The 19,047-nt window shown below is 34.2% G+C and overlaps 2 protein-coding genes across 2 annotated transcripts in view; both read left to right on the forward strand.

Annotated features, from left to right (window-relative positions):
* The window catches only part of LOC136805047 (uncharacterized), a 37,069-nt gene extending 27,175 nt beyond the window's left edge, over window positions 1-9,894 (forward strand). The window contains exons 5-10 of the mRNA XM_067061587.1: window positions 6,343-6,522; window positions 7,104-7,138; window positions 7,665-7,820; window positions 8,071-8,187; window positions 8,753-8,816; window positions 9,154-9,894. Coding sequence (XP_066917688.1) covers window positions 6,343-6,522; window positions 7,104-7,138; window positions 7,665-7,820; window positions 8,071-8,187; window positions 8,753-8,816; window positions 9,154-9,233 — 632 coding nt within the window. The 3' untranslated portion in view covers window positions 9,234-9,894. The remainder of the gene's footprint in view (window positions 1-6,342; window positions 6,523-7,103; window positions 7,139-7,664; window positions 7,821-8,070; window positions 8,188-8,752; window positions 8,817-9,153) is intronic.
* Window positions 9,895-15,768: 5,874 nt separating this feature from the next.
* LOC136805049 (uncharacterized) overlaps window positions 15,769-19,047 on the forward strand; it is a 42,513-nt gene continuing 39,234 nt past the window's right edge. Inside the window, exon 1 of the mRNA XM_067061589.1 lies at window positions 15,769-15,959. Within this exon, the coding sequence (XP_066917690.1) occupies window positions 15,916-15,959 (44 nt within the window). The 5' untranslated portion in view covers window positions 15,769-15,915. The remainder of the gene's footprint in view (window positions 15,960-19,047) is intronic.

The following is a 19,047-nucleotide window of genomic DNA, read 5'->3' on the forward strand; positions in this document are numbered from 1 at the left end:
AGTCGAAATTCTCATCAGTCTTCAAGTTTTAAAAGTGTATAATTTCTTACTGTAGCTCAAAAGCAACCCAATCAATTTAGTCATCTTATAAGAATACAGCAGCTACCCCAAGTTTTTTATATTCCTATAAAAACCAAGGTCAACAATTCTATTAGTAAAGTCATTGCATTTTCCCTCGAACTCGGCATCCGGTTTTTTAGAACTTGACGAAATCATCTTTTCGTTTATCCAAGGTAAACGGTTTCTCAAGTGCTCTATGACGCTTGTGATGATGTTTTGAACTGTTGTTTGTTTTGATCAAAAGTAGCTGACATATGCATTTTTTGGGCTTGTATAACTGATATTTAATGTTTTCGTGTCTTTTTACTAATACTCAAGTCAATATTAGATGGACTACTCATAAAGAATCTTTTGCTTGCACAGGTTTGTTTGTAAGCTCTCCGGAGGAGTCTCAAATGTTGCTAATTCGATTGTTTACTGTTCAGAATGATACTCCATCTTTGAGGTTTTTCGTCTTCTTCTTTCCTAAAAAATTACTTCATTCGCTTTTCAACCTTGAGTAAGTATGGTTCGTTGTAAATTATTATACGGTCGGTTTTTTTTTTAATATCCAAATGAAGATTTAATTTGTTGTGAGACCTGCAGAAGTATAGCACGAGGGTGTATATCTTTCTTTCTGAACCGAGAGTTTCTACTATATTAATGTTCAGAATGTTAAATTTTCAGATTCCCCCTCATTTTCTTAAGCTCGGCTTTTTACCTTTTTGAACCATATTAAAAAACTCAAAACAGAAAAATTTAAAAAGCTACTATAGCATCTTCTTACAAAAGTATCATTAAAAATTCTTTTTCAGAGAATTTCCTATACAGTCTATATCACACACAAAAAGATTTTTTTCCAAATTTAGATATTAAATAGAGCTGAAATTGTTGCAAAAAAATGTTTTAAACCATCATACTTCGAAGTCTGAAAAATCTGAGTTTTTTTATCTCGGGGTTACAGGTTCAGAAAATACAAGAATAGTTTTGCAATTTTAAAGAATGAAACCTATCGTTGTTTTGTAAACTTTCGTCCTGACATAGATCCAGATCCGGAACAGTTATTCATCATTGCAATTCATCCCAGTGATATTTTAAGAGATTGTTTTAACAGTGTTGTTTTGACTAGGCCTCGTCTTTCTTGGTATTTTATGATGTATTTTTCAGATGGAATTTTGATTTCGAAAATATGTCCGCCTTACAATATCCTAATCTGTGTTTTCGTCTCATTTTATCTCGTTTTCCTGAAAAAGGAAGTATCTGAAAATAGTTAGATTTTGAAAGACCAAGGAATAAAATTTATGGTGTGTTTCTTTCCTGGCGCTACCACGACATTCACGATCGGGTCTTCTGAAACTAATTTGAATTTAAATGACTTGCTTACAGGACTTTGTCGTACACGTTTTTTTATATATAAGAACATCCAAAAATTTTGAAGCCTTTAGATGTTCTTAACTTTTTGAGTTTCAAGCCTAAAAATGTTCTTAACATGTTCTTATTTTTCCCATTTTTTATGTATTTTTGTCCATTTTTATAAGAAATTGGCTGTTTTTGAGTCCGTGAAGCCTTAAAATGTTCTTAACTTGTTCTTAACATTTTGGCCATCGAAGCCTTATGTTCTTATATAGTTTGTTCTTATGAAAAAACGTGTAGTTTGTGTGAATTTGATTTATTGTACTATCGATAACACCTCGGTTTGAATCTGCTGGTTGTTGAGAAGTGTCCGGTTATTCTAAAGGACAAATATTATGATTATTTCTTGAAATCCTTAACAATTGGACGAATAAATGAGGTGTTATTGTTTAAGTTTCTGTTGTTCACGTTACATTTGGCACAGTCATTTCATGTCTATTTTCGCATCTACTCTCAGTTTTCGCCAATAAAGTTGAACATTCTTTCACTTTTGTACTCTTCATAATTACTGAATGCGTTATTTTGATGCTTCTGTAACTACTCAGCTGATACATGACGTACAATCAACGTCCATATCATGTCAGATGGTTGTTGAATTGACTTTGGGTGCCAGCTACAAAGGATTACTGAAATTCTATCTTATTTGGTCATTACTTAAATATTTTGCACATATTTATTCCTAAATTAGATACAAAAATGTTTATTTGATATCTTCATACATGAAGTAAACAACAAGGGGATCTTTTTACAAAAATTCAAGACTCGTTCCAGACCTCTTGCTTGTAGATCAATCTAACATTTTAAAGTTTTGCAAAATTGCTACTTTCAAGCAAACAACTTTGATCATTGTAGGCGTTGAAAATTAGCACGAGAAATGTTAGACTAGCCACCTATACTAGGGACGCCACACGTTTGCGCCAGGTTCCATAGGGCACCGACTCTGTTGTTTAAGTGTGCAATGTAATTGATTTTGAAAGAAACAATTATATACAATGTTATTTTTGTTTTTGTTTTTACTCACTAAATCTTTTGATGTCAGGAACAGAATTCTGAATTCCGTCATTGTTTCCAATGTCTTCCAAGTGGGTTACTATGCATAAATTTATATCATCAAGATCTTTTCACTTACAATATATGCCGTCTTACGATACGAAAGAGGAACTAATTTTTTTTCTCCTCCACTCTCTTTAATTGATTATATTACAAATCAATTAGTTTGTTGATGAAGGGATTATTGACATTGTAATTTTTGTAATTGAGTGATTATTTTTTGTGGTTCATGCAATGGTATGGCACATTATAAAAATTTCGAGTTCACAAAAAAGTGCTTGGAATTTTCACTGTGACAGTGGTTCATGCAATGGTTTATGTCATGGTATGGCAAAATGGTGTTTTCTATGGTATTTCATTGGTACTGATGTAAGACTTAGTAGAGTATTGCTGTCTCAGATTTCCATCCAAATAGAATCCCAAAGTCCAGTGAGCAAATAAGTAAAGAACATAAGGTGTGTTTTTTATTATACTTTGGTCCCATACGTATCATGTCACAGATTTTATACTTCCGGCGATCAAAAACGGTCCAAAAAATAAAATTTGAGAAGCTTAATCATTATCAAAAATATCTGACAAAATATAGCTCAAATATCTTTACACAGATGTTTATACTCGTTCAAATATAATATTTTTGAAAACATCTCTCTCTCCTGTGTGTGTTTTTCTTGTTAGCTTCATGGAGTTGATTTGTTGGATCCGATTTGTCATTGAACGGAAAGCTTGTTACGCTGAGGCTTAATTGGCCCTTCCTATTGGTGTGTTTTATTAATTTCAAGTTAGCCGTTGTTCTATTAGGTTTAATGTTCTGAAAAGCGAAGAAATCGCGAATGATAGCTGTAGACTACTACAAACAAGAGGCGTGTGAGTATAGTACATTCGTAATTGAGATTTGGATGTCCGCTTTTTAAAAAGTGTCCGTATTTAAATATCATACAATACTTTTTGAGTATAACAACAAATTTAATTAGTGTGGGTTGCTTTTTCATTTCCGAAGCAAGATATGAATACTTCTTGCTGTGGCGGTATTACGATGATGTAATACACGTTTTCTTTATAAGAACATAAGGCTTAGAGAGCGAAAATGTTAAGAACAAGTTAAGAACATTTTAAGACTTTGTGGACACCATATTTCTTAGGAAAATGGTCAAAAATACCCACAAAATGGTCAAATTAAGAACATGTTAAGAATATCCTAAGGCCTCAAAAATTGTGCATGTTCTTATAAAAAACGTGACTTACTCATCAATTCTAATTCAAAAGCTTTTTCACATTGGATTGATACGGATGTAGAGCAAGATTGATCAGAAAGAAGAAAAGAAAAGCATTTTTTTGCTTATATCAGCATAATATAACAATAGCAAGATACTGTCCTGATATGAAATATGTGTCTGATATGAAACGGAATTACTTATGTAAAAATAAAACCTTTAAATTGGGGAACATAGGATCATTCCAAATCCAAGCACGAGTAATGTCAACAATATCATCTTGCAAAATCCAAATTAGCCTGTCTTTAAAACACTATCTTGCACCAATAGTGCTCTCAATGACCACTTATTGTTTGAAAGATTCATCCAACCATTTATCATATGCCTCAAAAAGAGAATTGAATAATAACAGTTCTTTTCTAAGTTTCATGATGTCATAAGCCTTCATGCTATTATAATGAATACGGTTTGTGGCCCGTGGAGGTCCTCTCAACTGGAAAATCCCATGGTTTTTCTTGTTAACATGATCTAGTATTGTAAGTATGGGAGTTGGATATTTTGTTTGCTGGTTGAGCAGTATGATGTGTCATACTGTGAGACAATTATCTGCGATTTTATTAATGTTATTTGATGACTTATGTATCATTTTTCATTCGCGCTGGAAATATTTGTGATTCTTGCAGAGAATTGGAGAGAGGTGTTTATATATAACGAGATCCGAGGATTTTTTACAAACTCTTGAGATCTTTCGGGGAATTCTGGTACAGTGTACAATATTTGGCAATAGCCACCAGTCGTATTATATCAAAGATTTTTATAAAAGAGTTCAGCAGATCTTCAAGTGGAGCTTATAATATATGATACACAAGATTTGATATATAAGAGCTGATGTTTTGTTACAAATATTAGTTTTAGCCAGTTTACTTATAAAATGAGGGGGATACATTTTCGCCCATAAACTCTCACGACTATTTATCTCTTCTTGTGGGTTTTCTTAAATTCGTTTAAACTCGATGTTTGTTAAAGAATAATATTGAAAGCGAAGAGTGTATTGGTTTTCAGTGTGATAAAATCGCTTTTCTTTCTCTCTCGTCCTTTGTGATTTACATAGTCATAGTCTTTCTGTGGCTTTCTTGGTTTGGTTGTTTTCTTGTAAAAATGTTTGGAAAATGTTTATATGTTTTTTCCTAATATATAAAAATGTAACTATAAAAGAAATTTTTTTGGAAAATCAAATAGTCCACTACAGTGTGTGTATATTGATTTGTATCTTGATTCTTTGAGATATTTTTCTAAATTGCTTAAGCTCTCTGTATGGTATAATACCTCTCAACAGAAATTCTGTTGCTATTTTCGTTTCTGTTTTGAGATTTTTTTTTAACAAATATGCTGGGATAAGCGTACTAGGGTTTGGGGACGCTGAGTTTGTAATTCAAATATTAAACCGAGATTCGAAAATAGGAAGTACGCACCCCCTTTTCACAGACCCACTGGGAGCCCTTCCCACTGGAAAAATTGGACAAAATATCGTCCCCGGTAGAAAATTATCTTCCACTTTTTGTCCCCACTGAAAATAATCAAATAAGCCGATCCTCACTGCAAAATATCATGCTATTTTTCCCATACCAATTGAATTTTCTGACTTGAGAACAAAAGAATTGAAACCCCCATTCGTAAAAAATATGTGAATATTAATTCCCATCGAGGTTTAGTCCGTTATTTTTATCCCCACTGGTTGAAAAAATTCCTACCGGATCTGTGAGAAGGGGGTGTAAGTATTTTATGACATTTTTTGCTGATGCAGTAAGGTATAGTTCGAATTATTGAAAAGATTGCAGTGATAGAAGTTCGAATTAGCGTGTGTCTGATATTTTAACTGCTTTACAATCTTTAACAAGTCTATAAAAAAAAGTCGCGTGTATCTTGTGATGATGAATTTGGATGATATTTACTCGTCAAAAATTTGGTCGTTATGGTATAGGGGAAGTTTGTTAAACATTTCATAACATATCAAAATGATATCTCAACATTTTCGAAATGAAGACATAGGGAACGTAAATCTGACGTCATAACTTCTGAATTTCTGAAAAGGCTGATTCAACAAAATTGATTCATTTTTGGAGCCATGAGTGTCAGAATATTGCGGTGTTATACTGTGCTGAGGGGTGTGTTGTGTTATTGGCAGACAGAGCTCTTATTTGGGATTTGAGGAATGAAGTTAACGAAAACGTTATAGTTGTATTTTCTCCGTTTTGGTCGAGAGCTATTTTAGCATTTATTCGTGTACTTCAAATCTGACGATTGATATGATATGTTTAAATGCATAAACAAGGGTACATGCGTATCCAAAGTTTTTTATTCGGCGTACGTTCGGCAGAGTGTTATATCTGAATCACGTGGGCTTTGAATTCTAGAATTATAGACACATTATGTCTGTATCTACGTCAAAAAGGGTTTAAAACTAGCTTTTCATTGCCGTTATTTTATTTGTACCAAAACATTTGTCCAATTCTCATGGCACAAGCAATCAATTTTGAAACTCAAAAAAATTTGAAATTCTGTTTGAAGTGATTGTGTTTGTTGTATTGTTTTGTTACATATGAAACTTTTTCACTTTTTTATTTTACAGAATTTGCAAAATCTAACAGGTATATTTCACTAACCAAATCAAAGAGTTTGGATCGAGGTACTGACTACCCAAGAACACGACGAAAAAGACTGGCCAACATGAATATACCCTCAATTTCTTTAGAAGAACTGACCATAGATAAAAGACCTGGCCTCACCAAGCAACGAAGTTTAAATGGAGGTATATACTGACAATTTAGTTATTTCCTTGTTATGTTTTAAAAGTTTCTTTGATTTTTTTATGATTTATACATACAGTAGAGAGACTAGGACTTTTTATAAATTACTTAACAAACAACCCTTGTCATGTAGTAGCGTGGTGGGTCGACAAAAATTCGGGCAAACTGGGGAGGCAAATTTTGAATATTATGATTTTGGTGCCCCCTTTGAAACATAAATAGCTTTGTAAATATTATGCGAGCGAAGCGATCACGAAAGTTTTAGGGTATTTTCTCTCTTTTTGGCCGAAAACTGCCATATCTAAGGTGTAAAAGAGCAAAGGGGCGCCGTAAATTGGAAAAAGTCGGCCACGCTACGGCTGTCATGTCCTACCTCGTTTTTAGACCATTACCATTGGGTGATTATTCTTTTTAATGGAAAGAATCCACCTCAAAGAAATTTGTTGGGAATGAGTTGCCATAGGATTATTTCAAAAAGGAGGTACCAATTTTTACTGGTATCTTTTAAGAAAAGGTCTTGAACGACGCAACTTGGAAATTTCTAACGATTTTTTGACGATTTTTCTGTTCTTTTTTTTGTTAGATTTTACAGAATCAAGATGTCTATTTGACGGAATGGTGAGTGTGTTTATTATTTTAATAATTTATTTGCGAGAAATTTTCGTCATGAAAATACTCATTTAAGGCCCCATTTAAATCAGGGAAAGAGCATCCTTTTTGTTAGTTTAATGGACAAAAAGGAAGAGTGGTTTTAATGAAAGTGCATGAATATAAAATCTTTAAAACCTTGGAGACAGGAAATATTTCTATCCTGAAAGCCTATGTTTGTTTCTTCTTAATCAATAGAAACTACTATAAAATCTTCCGTAACGTTTCAAGAACATAAATTTTAAAAATTAATGATGCATTCTCTATACTGTTTATTTAAAGACGAGGTTTCACAGGATTATGTTTCGGGCTTCCTTTTGAATACACAGGACTATATAAAACCCAATATTTCTAGAAAGACTGATAAATGACGTGTAGAAAACAGGAAAGAAAATTCTGTTTTTTGGAAAATAATTATTATTTGTGAGTTAGTCCTATAAAACACAAGATTAAGAAACAAATTGGAATTAGCAATTGTTTTTATTCTTCTCTACAGAATTTTATCAACAAATCACCTAGTCACAAACCAGATTCAAATTTGCCCGCTTGGATGCAAGAAGCGGCCGAACAAGACACTGAAGCGACCGCGCGACAAGAAGAAATGCATTGTTGCGAAGAAAAATACGAAGAAGAAGAAAAACGCTCAATGGAGGTACGTATGACCTTAATTCAGATGTCGAAAATATTTGTTTGTTTATCAAATTTTGAAAATACCATGTCCACCTATCATGTCCGTTAACTTTTAATTTCGGGGCACTGTCTCTTCTCTTCAGAAATGAAGGAAAACTGTTTTGATAAGCGGTGGTGTGTATCCACCGGTGCGTTGGGTGGTTCAAGATATTGATTTATTATTGATATAAGCTGAAATATCATTCTTATATATTCTAATGTTTTTCTTTTAGACTTTATCAACGAAACTTGCGATACCCGAGATCAACTGGGACAAACTGAACGAAGAGAAAAATAAAACGAATAAATTACTATCAGAACAACGGAAAGCCCTGAATAAAGAAAAAACGGTTAGTTCAAATGCTTTTAACATCATTTTATCTACCTTTGCTTAGTGAAGCCCCATACAGGAATGATCAGTTGTCAGTCTCTTCTAAACATGCACTAGACGATCCTATCGTCTACACAAAATCACTAAAAAGGGAATAAGTTAGGGGGCGCGCGGGATAAATTTGAGAATGGCTGTAAGCGCCCGGGTTGGAGGTGTTTACAGTTACAGTATGGTCCAAACTCTACCACCACTTTTTTCCCGTAAACCGCCCTCACGCCTTGACTCTGCGCATATATACTTTCCCGCGTTTACTGACCCTCTAACGATATCAACGTCTAAGCCTGGACTCTAGCATGGAGTTCTAAAACCCTGTTTGTTTGTGGGGATTTCAAATTCTCTATTGTTTGCCGCTCAAAAGCCTGGTTTGAATGAGAGTCCTACCAACAAGGTTTAAATTTCAGGGTTTTATAGTTATCATGAATTCTGTCGATATTCCTAAAGGTCTGGATGGGGATGTTCATAGATAAGAATCTAAAATTGATATTTGGTCGAACTTTAATGCTAATTTTCACTTGTCCTTTTAGAAAGCTTCCTCAAGGAGGCGGAGGAAATTAACGCCCTCGGAATCGCCCTCTCAAGATTCACTTGGTAAGTTCATTTCTTGTCCGTGAGATATGTTTCCAGCCGTTTCGCAGCACGTTGTTTCGACGTTCATCTAACTTTAGATGGACGTTAAATATCTGTTGGGTATTCCTTCTAAATGTTGTAAAGCCTTTGGAAATTGAAAAGTAATCAGTGGAATGTTGATTTTTATCTAATGAATATTATGGATATACTTGGATCGACAGTACTGAGAATTATCCTTTACCCAAGCAAGTTTTTCTATATTATTAATCTGGATAGACTAGACCTAGCCAAAGGAAATACAACTGCAAGCTCCAATTAAAGTGGTGGGTTGTATAAACCTGATCTTTTCTATGTTTAGAAAAACTAAAATCATCCTTCAAAACGAAATCAGAAGAATGGACTCTAACGGAAGAAGATGAAGAAGAAGAAAATTTATGATAATTTATGATAAATTATTTTCTACCTTTTTGTCTTTAGATGTTATATTTTATTGCCACTGCCTGGTTTATTTTGTTTCGTACCCTCATCATTATATTTTTATGGTTTTTTAAAGCATTTTATTCTGTAGTTATAGAAGAGTAGAGAATTTTGTTGAAAGGAAGGACCAGAAATCTTGTTATCACAAAGTTGTGTTTAGCCATTGGAATTCATGTTTTCTGAAGGTGATATAAACAAAACTTATGGCATTTGAATTTACACATTTGATATACCATTCTCGTACCCAGACCAACTTTGTAAAACTTTTTGGTTTCACTGATAAAACAGCGGACTAAGGAACTGGGTTCGAGTTTGTTTATAGACCTCTCTTGCATTGTGTGATTTCCGATTGATGCTAGATTCGAGTTCTGGCAATTCTCATTGGTTTTGATTTGGTGATTAAAATTTTATTTCTTAATTAGATCATTCAAACTTTGTCAGTTGATGATAGAGTCATTTGTAAAATATTACTTGTATTTAATAAATCAAAAAATTTAGCTATCAAGGATTTTTCGCCTTTTTCTCTTTGTAAATATCATTATTGTTTAAAGTATAATTTAAATACTTTGTTTATTAGTTGAGAGAAAGATTTTGAAATAAAAGAAATATTTACCGAAAATCACTTTTACGGCTTGTTTTTTATGTCTCCTGTTAGAATTTGAGCCTACCACATATTGGGGACATTGACTTTGAAGCCCGAAGGGCTAAAAATGAATCTTTAACCTTCTCAAGCAAGAAAAAGTGAAGCATTAAGATTTGCGCTGCATTTTAAAATGGCGGATTGAATCTATTCCTTTCTTTGTTTTAAGTCGTAAATTTTTCGAAATCTGGCGATAAGTTTTACTTTCAATACCTATGGCGTTTGTCTGAAAACCATGCGGGTTATGCGTTTTGGATGAGAAATCTGTGGCTTTACTTGAAATAAGTGACTCAACAATCAAAAGAAATACAAACTCTGTTTGACTTGTTAATAAAATTATTTTGATCTGAAGTTAGCAATTATAACAATAGTCATTATTCCTCTTGTTTTTTAAAGACTTTTTCTTTTCCATAATGTTCCACCCTTATGATTCAATCTTCAACGAGCAAGAAAACTGAAATATATTGAATTAATAGTTAACAGCCTTTTTTCCATTACCCTTGTAGATTATTTTTGACATATTATTTTTGTGAAATCTTTCAGTAGTTTTACAAATTATTCGAAAAGAATCTGACTGAATGATATACTGAATCTCCCGAAATAATACAGTGAAGACTTGCTCTTTAGAAAACTTTTTCTTAGACCCTTACAGTCTCATACAAACTATATGATAACATCAATTGTAAAAGGGGTTACACACGATACGAAAATCTCGTGTTCGCAAGCGAAAGGTTTTTTACACTACATTTACATACCGTAGGATTGCTAAACTTCCTTATTCCCAGCGGAACTTTCCGATTGCTAGTGTACATGTTTTTTTTTATAAGCATAACGCTTATAAGCATATGAAGGCTCAGATTTGCAGATTTCCTAAGCATAACATAAGCATATACGCTAGCCTGAAATATTTTTCAAGTAGCCAATCTCTTTCTATTCAAAAAGGTTTGCAAGTGGTCAAGTAAAAAAATACATTCCGCGGCTAGCCACATTCCACTGCTCAAAAATTTAAATGCTTTTTGAATCGAATATTAACAAATTTTTTTAAGATTTTACTAAAAAATTTGGTTGGGTGAATCAAAAGCATAATAATTCTTAAGCATATAATAAGCATATTCTATGTCTGGATGCTTTGAAAGCTTAAGCATACTCGAGCCTGACCAAGGGGCATACACTTGCTTATAAAAAAAAAAACATGTACAACGGAAAAGGACCAAATCCCACAAAATAGATTTAACACCGATTTTAGCCTAGACGCCTAGAAGCAAAAAGATCCCAGAGACAGGGCAGGTATGTTTTCCCGGGAATGAGAAAGTTAGCCATTTTATGATACAAATTTAAAAAGTTGTACCCAGCCGTTTGGGTGATGCGTGATCGGGAAATAATTCGAGGCATGATTTGGGCTATTTTCGCGATATTTGCATGGTGAACAAACCTTATTTTGGTAATTTTCATGATCGTCACGAGAGCAAGGAAAATTTCTATCAATGCATTTTAAACATGTACAAACTCTGGTGAACCGAAAGAAATTTGATTGATTCTTTTCAAAACAAACTGTTTTTTTAAGTCAAATATCTTAAAATTTCAACCTAAGATACTTTTTCTCTTTTCTCGTTTTCTTAAATCAGGGGGTAATATCTAGGTAGGTAGTATATCTACCAAAAATTGATCTTGTTCATCAAAAATTGAGAATATTTTACAATAAGAAAACCAAAGGAAAATTTATATTTTCAAAATAGATGAAATATTTTGCATATACTTTCATAGTATATAAAATATTGGAAAAAAGGTTTAATATATAAAATATTGGAGAAAAGGTAAAATATATATATTGAAAAAAAGGTAAAAAATTATAGCATCCAAAAGTTATATTTTTTGAAATGCATGTCAAAAACTTTCAAAACAGGGAAACAATTTCATAATCAAACATACACTTTTTTAATATAAGAACAATTTTATAAGAACAACGAGGCTCAAACTCGCCAAAAAATAAGAACATTTTAAGAGCAATGCTGAGCCTGAAACTACTCAATTTCAATCAATTTAGGGGTCAAAGTAATAAAAACTGGGTATAATGCCTAAAATACCTGACTTACATCCTATTAATAAGAACATGATAGAAGCTCAAAGTGCAAAAAAAAAAAGAACAGTCGAGGCTCAGAAAAATTTTACTGGTTCTTATACCGGGTGCGCCACAAAAAAGTTTCTCTCTTTAAAACTAATTTTCCCGAAATCTAAAAATTTTAAAAGAACCATTCCTATTCCATTGGAAAGAAGAAATATAAACTTAAATTTTGATGGGTCATTTATTAAATTCATTAGATCGAAAGTTATGCTCTATTGAATAAAAAAGTTACTTTCTGAAAGTGCTCAAAAACGTTAAAAATCGACCTATCAAATTAAACAGAAGCATAATTACATGATGCATCTGGATGCATCAGTATTTTCGTTTCAGTCATTAAAAATGACAATTAGCTGTCTAAATGACCTTTTGTTGTATAAAGGAAGATTGAATTTCAATAAAAGGCAGAAAATTCGTCGAAAAAAGCCAAAAACCTGGTAAAATTCTTAAAAATACATCAAATATGGGTTTCGAGTACATCCAGCCTTACATAGACTTTATCCAGTCTAGAACCAAATATCTGGAGGAAGATTTCGTTAAAAGTAAATTGAAATGATTTTGATGAACATTTTAAACCCTTTCGTTCCATCAGTTTCAAAATTCATGTGTTTAGTTACTGAAAAATGCTCTTAATCATGTAAAACCTCTTGCGATTGCCAATTTTAAAATAAAGATTTGATAGGTCGATTTTTAACGTTTTCGGGCACTTTCTGAAAGTAAATTTTTTATTCGATCGAACATAACTTTTGGTCTAATGAATCGAATTTCATAAATGACCCATCAAAATTTAAGTTTATCTTTCTTCTTCCCGATGGAATAGAATGGTTGTTTCTTAATTCTTAGATTTCGAGAAAATCAGTTTCAAAGAGAGAAACTTTTTTGTGGCGCACCCGGTATAAAAAAAGTGTAATGCAAAAGAAGAAAAAAAAATCTCATACTGTATATACTGGGAAATATTTTCATAATCTGAAAGAACGTCGAAAGGAAAAAATTCCCCTAACAGAAGGCATTTTGTAATTTTCGAAAGCATGCTGCAAAAGCATAAAATGTCACATAATTGGCAATCATAATTTCAAAAATTTCCAAAAAGAAAAAAAGTCTTTATGCCAGGATATTGCTTGAAAAAATTTTCAATTGAGGCGAAAATAAAAAAATGTAGCCTTTCTGGAAACCAACCGGGTGAAAAATAATAATTTTCTGATCTGGCCGCAGACTATGGGTTCATCTATTTAGTTCATTATAAAAAAATCAAGTTGGAGCATTTAAGCTATAAAAGTAGTTTTGTTCGATATTCCCACTTGTAGATCAAGAATTGTTTGTTCAGGGCTTACTTCATACTGTTTGTACATAAAAGTTATTGTTAAAGTTCTATTTCAATGATCTTATATATATTACTTAAGTCATCAAAAAAATCTAATAAAAATTTTTTTTCTGGCCAGCGCATCAAAGCTTTTTTCCTTGAACCGCATTCCGGAAACACTACATTTTTTTTTATTTTTGCCTGATAGCAAAACTTTTCTACGTTTTTTAATTTATGCATGTGGAAGAAAATGTCAAGTTAACGACAAACATTTTTTCACATTTTAAACGCACGGGGAAGAAAATGTCCAAATTTACAGTAAAAATTTCCACGTTTTAAAAGCATACGTGAAAGAAAATATCCAAATTCACAACCAAAAGTTTTCCACGTTTTAAACACACGTGGAAGAAAATGTCCCAATTCATAACCAAAAGTTTTCCACGTTTAAAACGCACGTAGAAGAAAATGTCCAAATTCACAGCAAGAATTTCCAAGTTTTAAACGCACGTGCAAGAAAATGTCCAAATTCACACAACCAAAAGTTTTCCACCACCACGTTGCATTTTTAAAACATCAATCATCAACCAGTAAATTTTGCTCTGGGTTTAAATTTTTACATTAAAGCTAACCAGTTCATATCCAACCACAACCATTTCCTTGCCCTTGGGTGCCGCATCTACCATCTGTATCTGACCATCATCATAAAAAAGTGAGTTCAAACTTTTTTGATGTCGCAAAATTTTTCAAATATAGCATGGTCAGATTTATCCCCAAATATTCAGTCAACTGCCTAGTTAGAATTTGTGTAAATATACAGGCAAAATTGAAGTTAGTTTGTTGTGAAAGTTGATAAAATATCGACCGGATAAAATATCCTGTTTTTCAAGAAGAGATTGCATCATCTCTCATGCCAAACCAAACGAAACATCAAATTCAGGAAGGAATAATAATAAGAAAACTTCATCATCAACCATTTCTTGTAACAATCACACAAAAATCATGATCCAATTCAACTCTTTAAAGCATAAAAACCAAAGAAAAATAGCCAAAGAGCGGTAGCAACCAGTTCTGCGATTCTGCGATTCTGCGATTCTGCGTGGTCCTCTCTATCTTTTGTTTTGATAGGCACTTCTATATTGTTAATAAAAGAGTGCGAGACCTATAAATACGTCGTATTTTAGTTCCGTGATTTCCGTAGATGGCATCGCCACCTTTTTCCTCTACCTGGAGCATCTTTTCAACCATTCTGTATCTCCTGACAACTTTCTTTAAGCTTTCTTGGTTGCCTGATTTGATTTCATCCACTGTTACTTTTTCAGCATCAATCTCCTCACACTCTCCTAGATGCTCTGTACTTTCTTCCTCATTACTGCAAAATCTACAAGTCCCTTTGTCGCCATAATTTGCTTTTGCCTTGATCATATTCAAGCGTACTCTCAGGAGTAGATTGGCATCTGCTTGAGTGTTGACGTTGAGATAGGTCTTCTCCTCAAAGTTTGTCAGGAATCTCAATTTCTTTTTCGTCTTTATTTCTCTTCTCACTTCTTCTTGTTGTTTACTTTTGCCGCCATCTTTGTTTTGAGTGTTAAAAGGCAGTATGGTCCGATCAACAATACGCTTCCGAACCGAGCGACGTTTCCCGATCGAGAAGGATACTTATATTTTCCCGCGACGTTTCTCGAAGAATTGACGTCTTCATCCTCGTATAAAAATACTCTACTGTTTTTGACGCCGGAGCTCGATTTACAAAGAGATTTGGAAAAAATCCATTACGTAATGCTTCCAACAGACAGTCGGGTGCAGGCGACAATTCTCCATGTTTGGACTTAAGACAGTTGCACACGACGACGAAAGTCTGAATGGAAACGAGGCTAAAAAAGCTGAAAAATCGATTTTATCACCCCGCATATCAGCTTTTTTTCCCGCGCTTTTGCCAAAAGAGTCGCACTCCGCTCGCTAACGCTCGCTCCGTGCGTAATAAGACATCGAAGATGGCAAAAAAATCTTAAGAACAAGTTAACATTTAAGGCTTTGCGGACTCTAAAACAAAGAGATAGAAAAAACAACCAATTTGCTTAGGAAATTGCATAGAAATACTCACAAAGTGGTGAAAATAACAACAGGTTAAGAACATTAAGTTTCAACCCAAACTCAAAGTTTACGAACCTCATGCGAAGAGGCTTCCAACATTTTTGATGTTCTTACAAAAAGCGCTTAGGGGTTTATCTGCAGAGAATTCTTTGGTGGTTGATGCATCATCTCTACCGATTATACCTGGGGAGAGATAGAGCAAAATCTAGCGTCTCGATACTATGCGCAACTCCTATCATTGAATTGTTGCAACCTCGTTCCCAATCTTTTTCCTCAAAAGTTGGTAGAAAAAAATTTGTTTGCTTTGCGTTCTCGACCGGGTTGTTTCAGCCAATAGAATTTCGTCATTTTATTGTTTTCGCCCTGCTGTCAGCCATCTTGAATTGAATACTTTCGATACGGCAGCAAGAGCAGGCAAGGTTGAGGGAAAACCAGGCAATCAACACACTCAAAACTAATTTCCCTCACAGATTTACTTTCAAATATATTCAAGATGGCTATGCGACAGCCGGCTTGTGTTATTGACAATGGAACTGGGTAAGACTTAATATATTCATTATATTGCTTGTGGTTCAAAGATGAACGATAAAAGTAGACTAGGCAATGTCCAGCAAACTGAACACCCCATTCCATTCCGCCCATGCCAGGGGCAGCTAAGTCTAAAAATTCCACATCTGGAATAGAAATTAGGCTAGATTTAACCCTTCTCTCTTCCTTTACATCAAAATATTCCTAATGAAAAGTTAATATCGCACAATCTGCAGCAAAAACACGGCACCGGAATGTTCTGAAGCTCTTCCGGTGCTTCCGAAGCATATGATTTTTAACACCTTTTAAAATATTGTTTAAATATGGTTACAAAAAATATTGATATAATGGTTCAGCCATTAATAAATTGGACTTGTCACATTATATTTAGGCGGCAATCACAAATATCTTCATTTCGCGTCCTCGTTGGGTCTAAAAAGTGAGTCGGTCGGTTGGTCGTAAAAATTTTCGGGTTTACATAACAACCCAAAATGGCGCATGTAATGATAAACAAAGTCAAAATGCCGCAAATGCGCTAGAAATCGCTCGCAAAAAATTGGCATTAATAAAATTTTTGAACAAAGGAAACGTCATCGACAGAAAAAGTCCGACAAATTTACCGACTCAATTCTACTCAATTTTCGAGAGTTGGTCGGGCGATGCAAAACGAAGATATTTGTGATTGCCGCCTTATATAATATTGAAAAAATTAAAAAACGTAAGGCGGTCATCGAAAAATTGTTCTATTCGCGTCACCCGCCCGCATCAAATTTTCCGCTGATTTTCCGGTGCGGAGATGCGGAAAAAAATCTGGGAAAAGCAATTTGTTCTTTTAAAGTATAGCTTTTTTCTCAATTGCTCTGACGACCATCGAAAAATTGTTTTGCTCGCATTACCACCCGCCCCTGAGTTACTGGCGTGATTTAAAAAAACCCGGTAATGTTTTTGACCGTCCGTCCGCCCGCATGCATTTTTAACACCCGTTGCGACTCGAACAGAGCATTTTTTCGATGACCGCCTAAGTAAGGTTTCACTTCCATGAGTCGGCTTATTTTTTTTTAAATATGCGCATGCGCAGTTAGTTTTCACATGATTAACACAGTGAGCGCTGTTGTGATTATATTGCTGAAAATTGTGGAATCTTCCGGTGTTTCGGAGCACGAAAAAAACAACACATTTTGCTCCAGACGTTTCCGGAGCGCCAGGAGGGTCCTGCCGATGCCCCCTTATTGTTGTGGGTGTCTGGGGATTTAAACATTACTTTTTGATACTTACCCTGGGCTAAATGCGCGATTCACAGAATGTGCTTAACTAATCGGGCGATTGCATGGATATCAATTTTGCCATTGCTTTTGCCTGCCCGCTTTCACAGCCTAAGCTTAAACTCTTATATCAGGATTAGAAACTAGGCTAGGCTTACCTCTTTTATTTTTCCCTTTACAAAAATACAATGCTGACAAGTTGACACAACACATTGACAAGTAATCCCTGTCAGTTAGTCACTCTAGCGTCCCGCTGAAATGCATATTAAAGATTAATGGTGCGAAAGCGCAATATCGTTTACCTGACTCGCAAGCAAAAAAATGCGCCGCAAAACTTCTAAAGGGATTCATGAAAAAATAACCCGGCGCTTTTTAATGAAATTAACATTCTCAAAAACTATGAGAAATAGCCTAAAATTTGAGCCATAGATGAAAAAATTTGAGCCAAGCCAACCTTGAGAACTAATTTGAAGATCAACTTCCCAAGAAAAAGATCTACGGGGGAGACGGAACCCACCTAGATCTCAAACACTGGTACCCATTTACATGTGCGGAATTGTTTTTACTTCAGCGTATAAACAAGGCCTTAAAAATCGAAGCGCTATCTCGGAAATTGAATGACAAATTTTGGTTGGTTGATTTTGGCTGCTGCACGTTTTATTTTGTTTCAAACTTTCAAGCTTTAATTAATTGTCTTGCGAACTTGATTCAGGTAACTCTTATCCTTGTTGTTGCAAATAAATCCTGTAGATGACTGATGTTGTTTTTTCTGAAAGCTTGATTTCCTAGTATGCAGTAGTGTGACTAACTGCCTGTAAGAGAAGTTTATATTGAAATCTGCAACAAAAATGAAATTGGATTCTTCTATTGTTTGCTTCCCGGCGCTCCTTCGCAGTTGTTTAGCAAATTTCCACCAAATGAGATTGCCGCATTTCATACGGCCCTTCTTTTTGGCACTCGTGGCCTCTCCAGGCCTCTCAGTGCCTTGCACGACAGGCGGCTGTAAAATCCCACCCTTCATACATTTGTTTCAATCCCTGATTCGTAGCTTAGGTTTTTTCTCATCTTCAATTTATTGAAGAAAGCGGGAATTTAAAGCAAGAGCTAGATTGTCAACAAAGTGCCTTAAAAAATCTTTGAATAAAAGAAGAACTTAAAATTTTAAATACTTTCATTTTGAAGAATAGGTGCAAAAAAATGAAACATAGAAAAGTTTCATTTTCGATTGCATTAATCAAAATGGGGGATTTGGAAAATTTTCTATGTTTAGATTTTTGCACAAACCCCTGTATCTATGGGCAAGCACCCCGTTGCTAAGATATTGGCTTGAAATCAAAAATGAAACCACTCAAAACAAAAGTAAAATCGGCCCGTTCTCGAAATCCCATAATCTTGATATACGAGTTTAAGTCTATACCGTTTCACGCAAATTTAATTGATTGCATGTCGTCCACCCGTTAACTCCACCAAGCAGAAGAAATAAAAGAAAAACTAAAAATTTACACCCCCTGGTAGGGAGGTTGAAACTCGCGCCTGTGGCAGTAACAAAAGCAGGATTTTTGAAAAAATATTTTCAATTTTACAACTCCAGGAAGGAAAAGTTTTTCAGCACAAATTCTTTTTCCAAGTTAAAGAGAATTTATTCAGCTTTTTTTTGCAAAGAAATTATCAAGAACAAGATATGTCTTTTCGTTCTTTCAAAATTTGAAAATGAGTATGAGTGCGAGTTTGTGGGTGCGCTTTTTCAAACTTCTTGTTCACAGCACAGAAAATATTTTTACCAGGGGATACTAAGAGTAGAGCATTCTACTTTTTCAGGAAGCTCAAATATGCAC

This window comes from Clytia hemisphaerica, unplaced genomic scaffold, assembly GCF_902728285.1.
Source record: "Clytia hemisphaerica strain Z4C2 unplaced genomic scaffold, Clytia hemisphaerica genome assembly, whole genome shotgun sequence".
Classification (NCBI taxonomy): Eukaryota; Metazoa; Cnidaria; class Hydrozoa; order Leptothecata; family Clytiidae; genus Clytia; species Clytia hemisphaerica.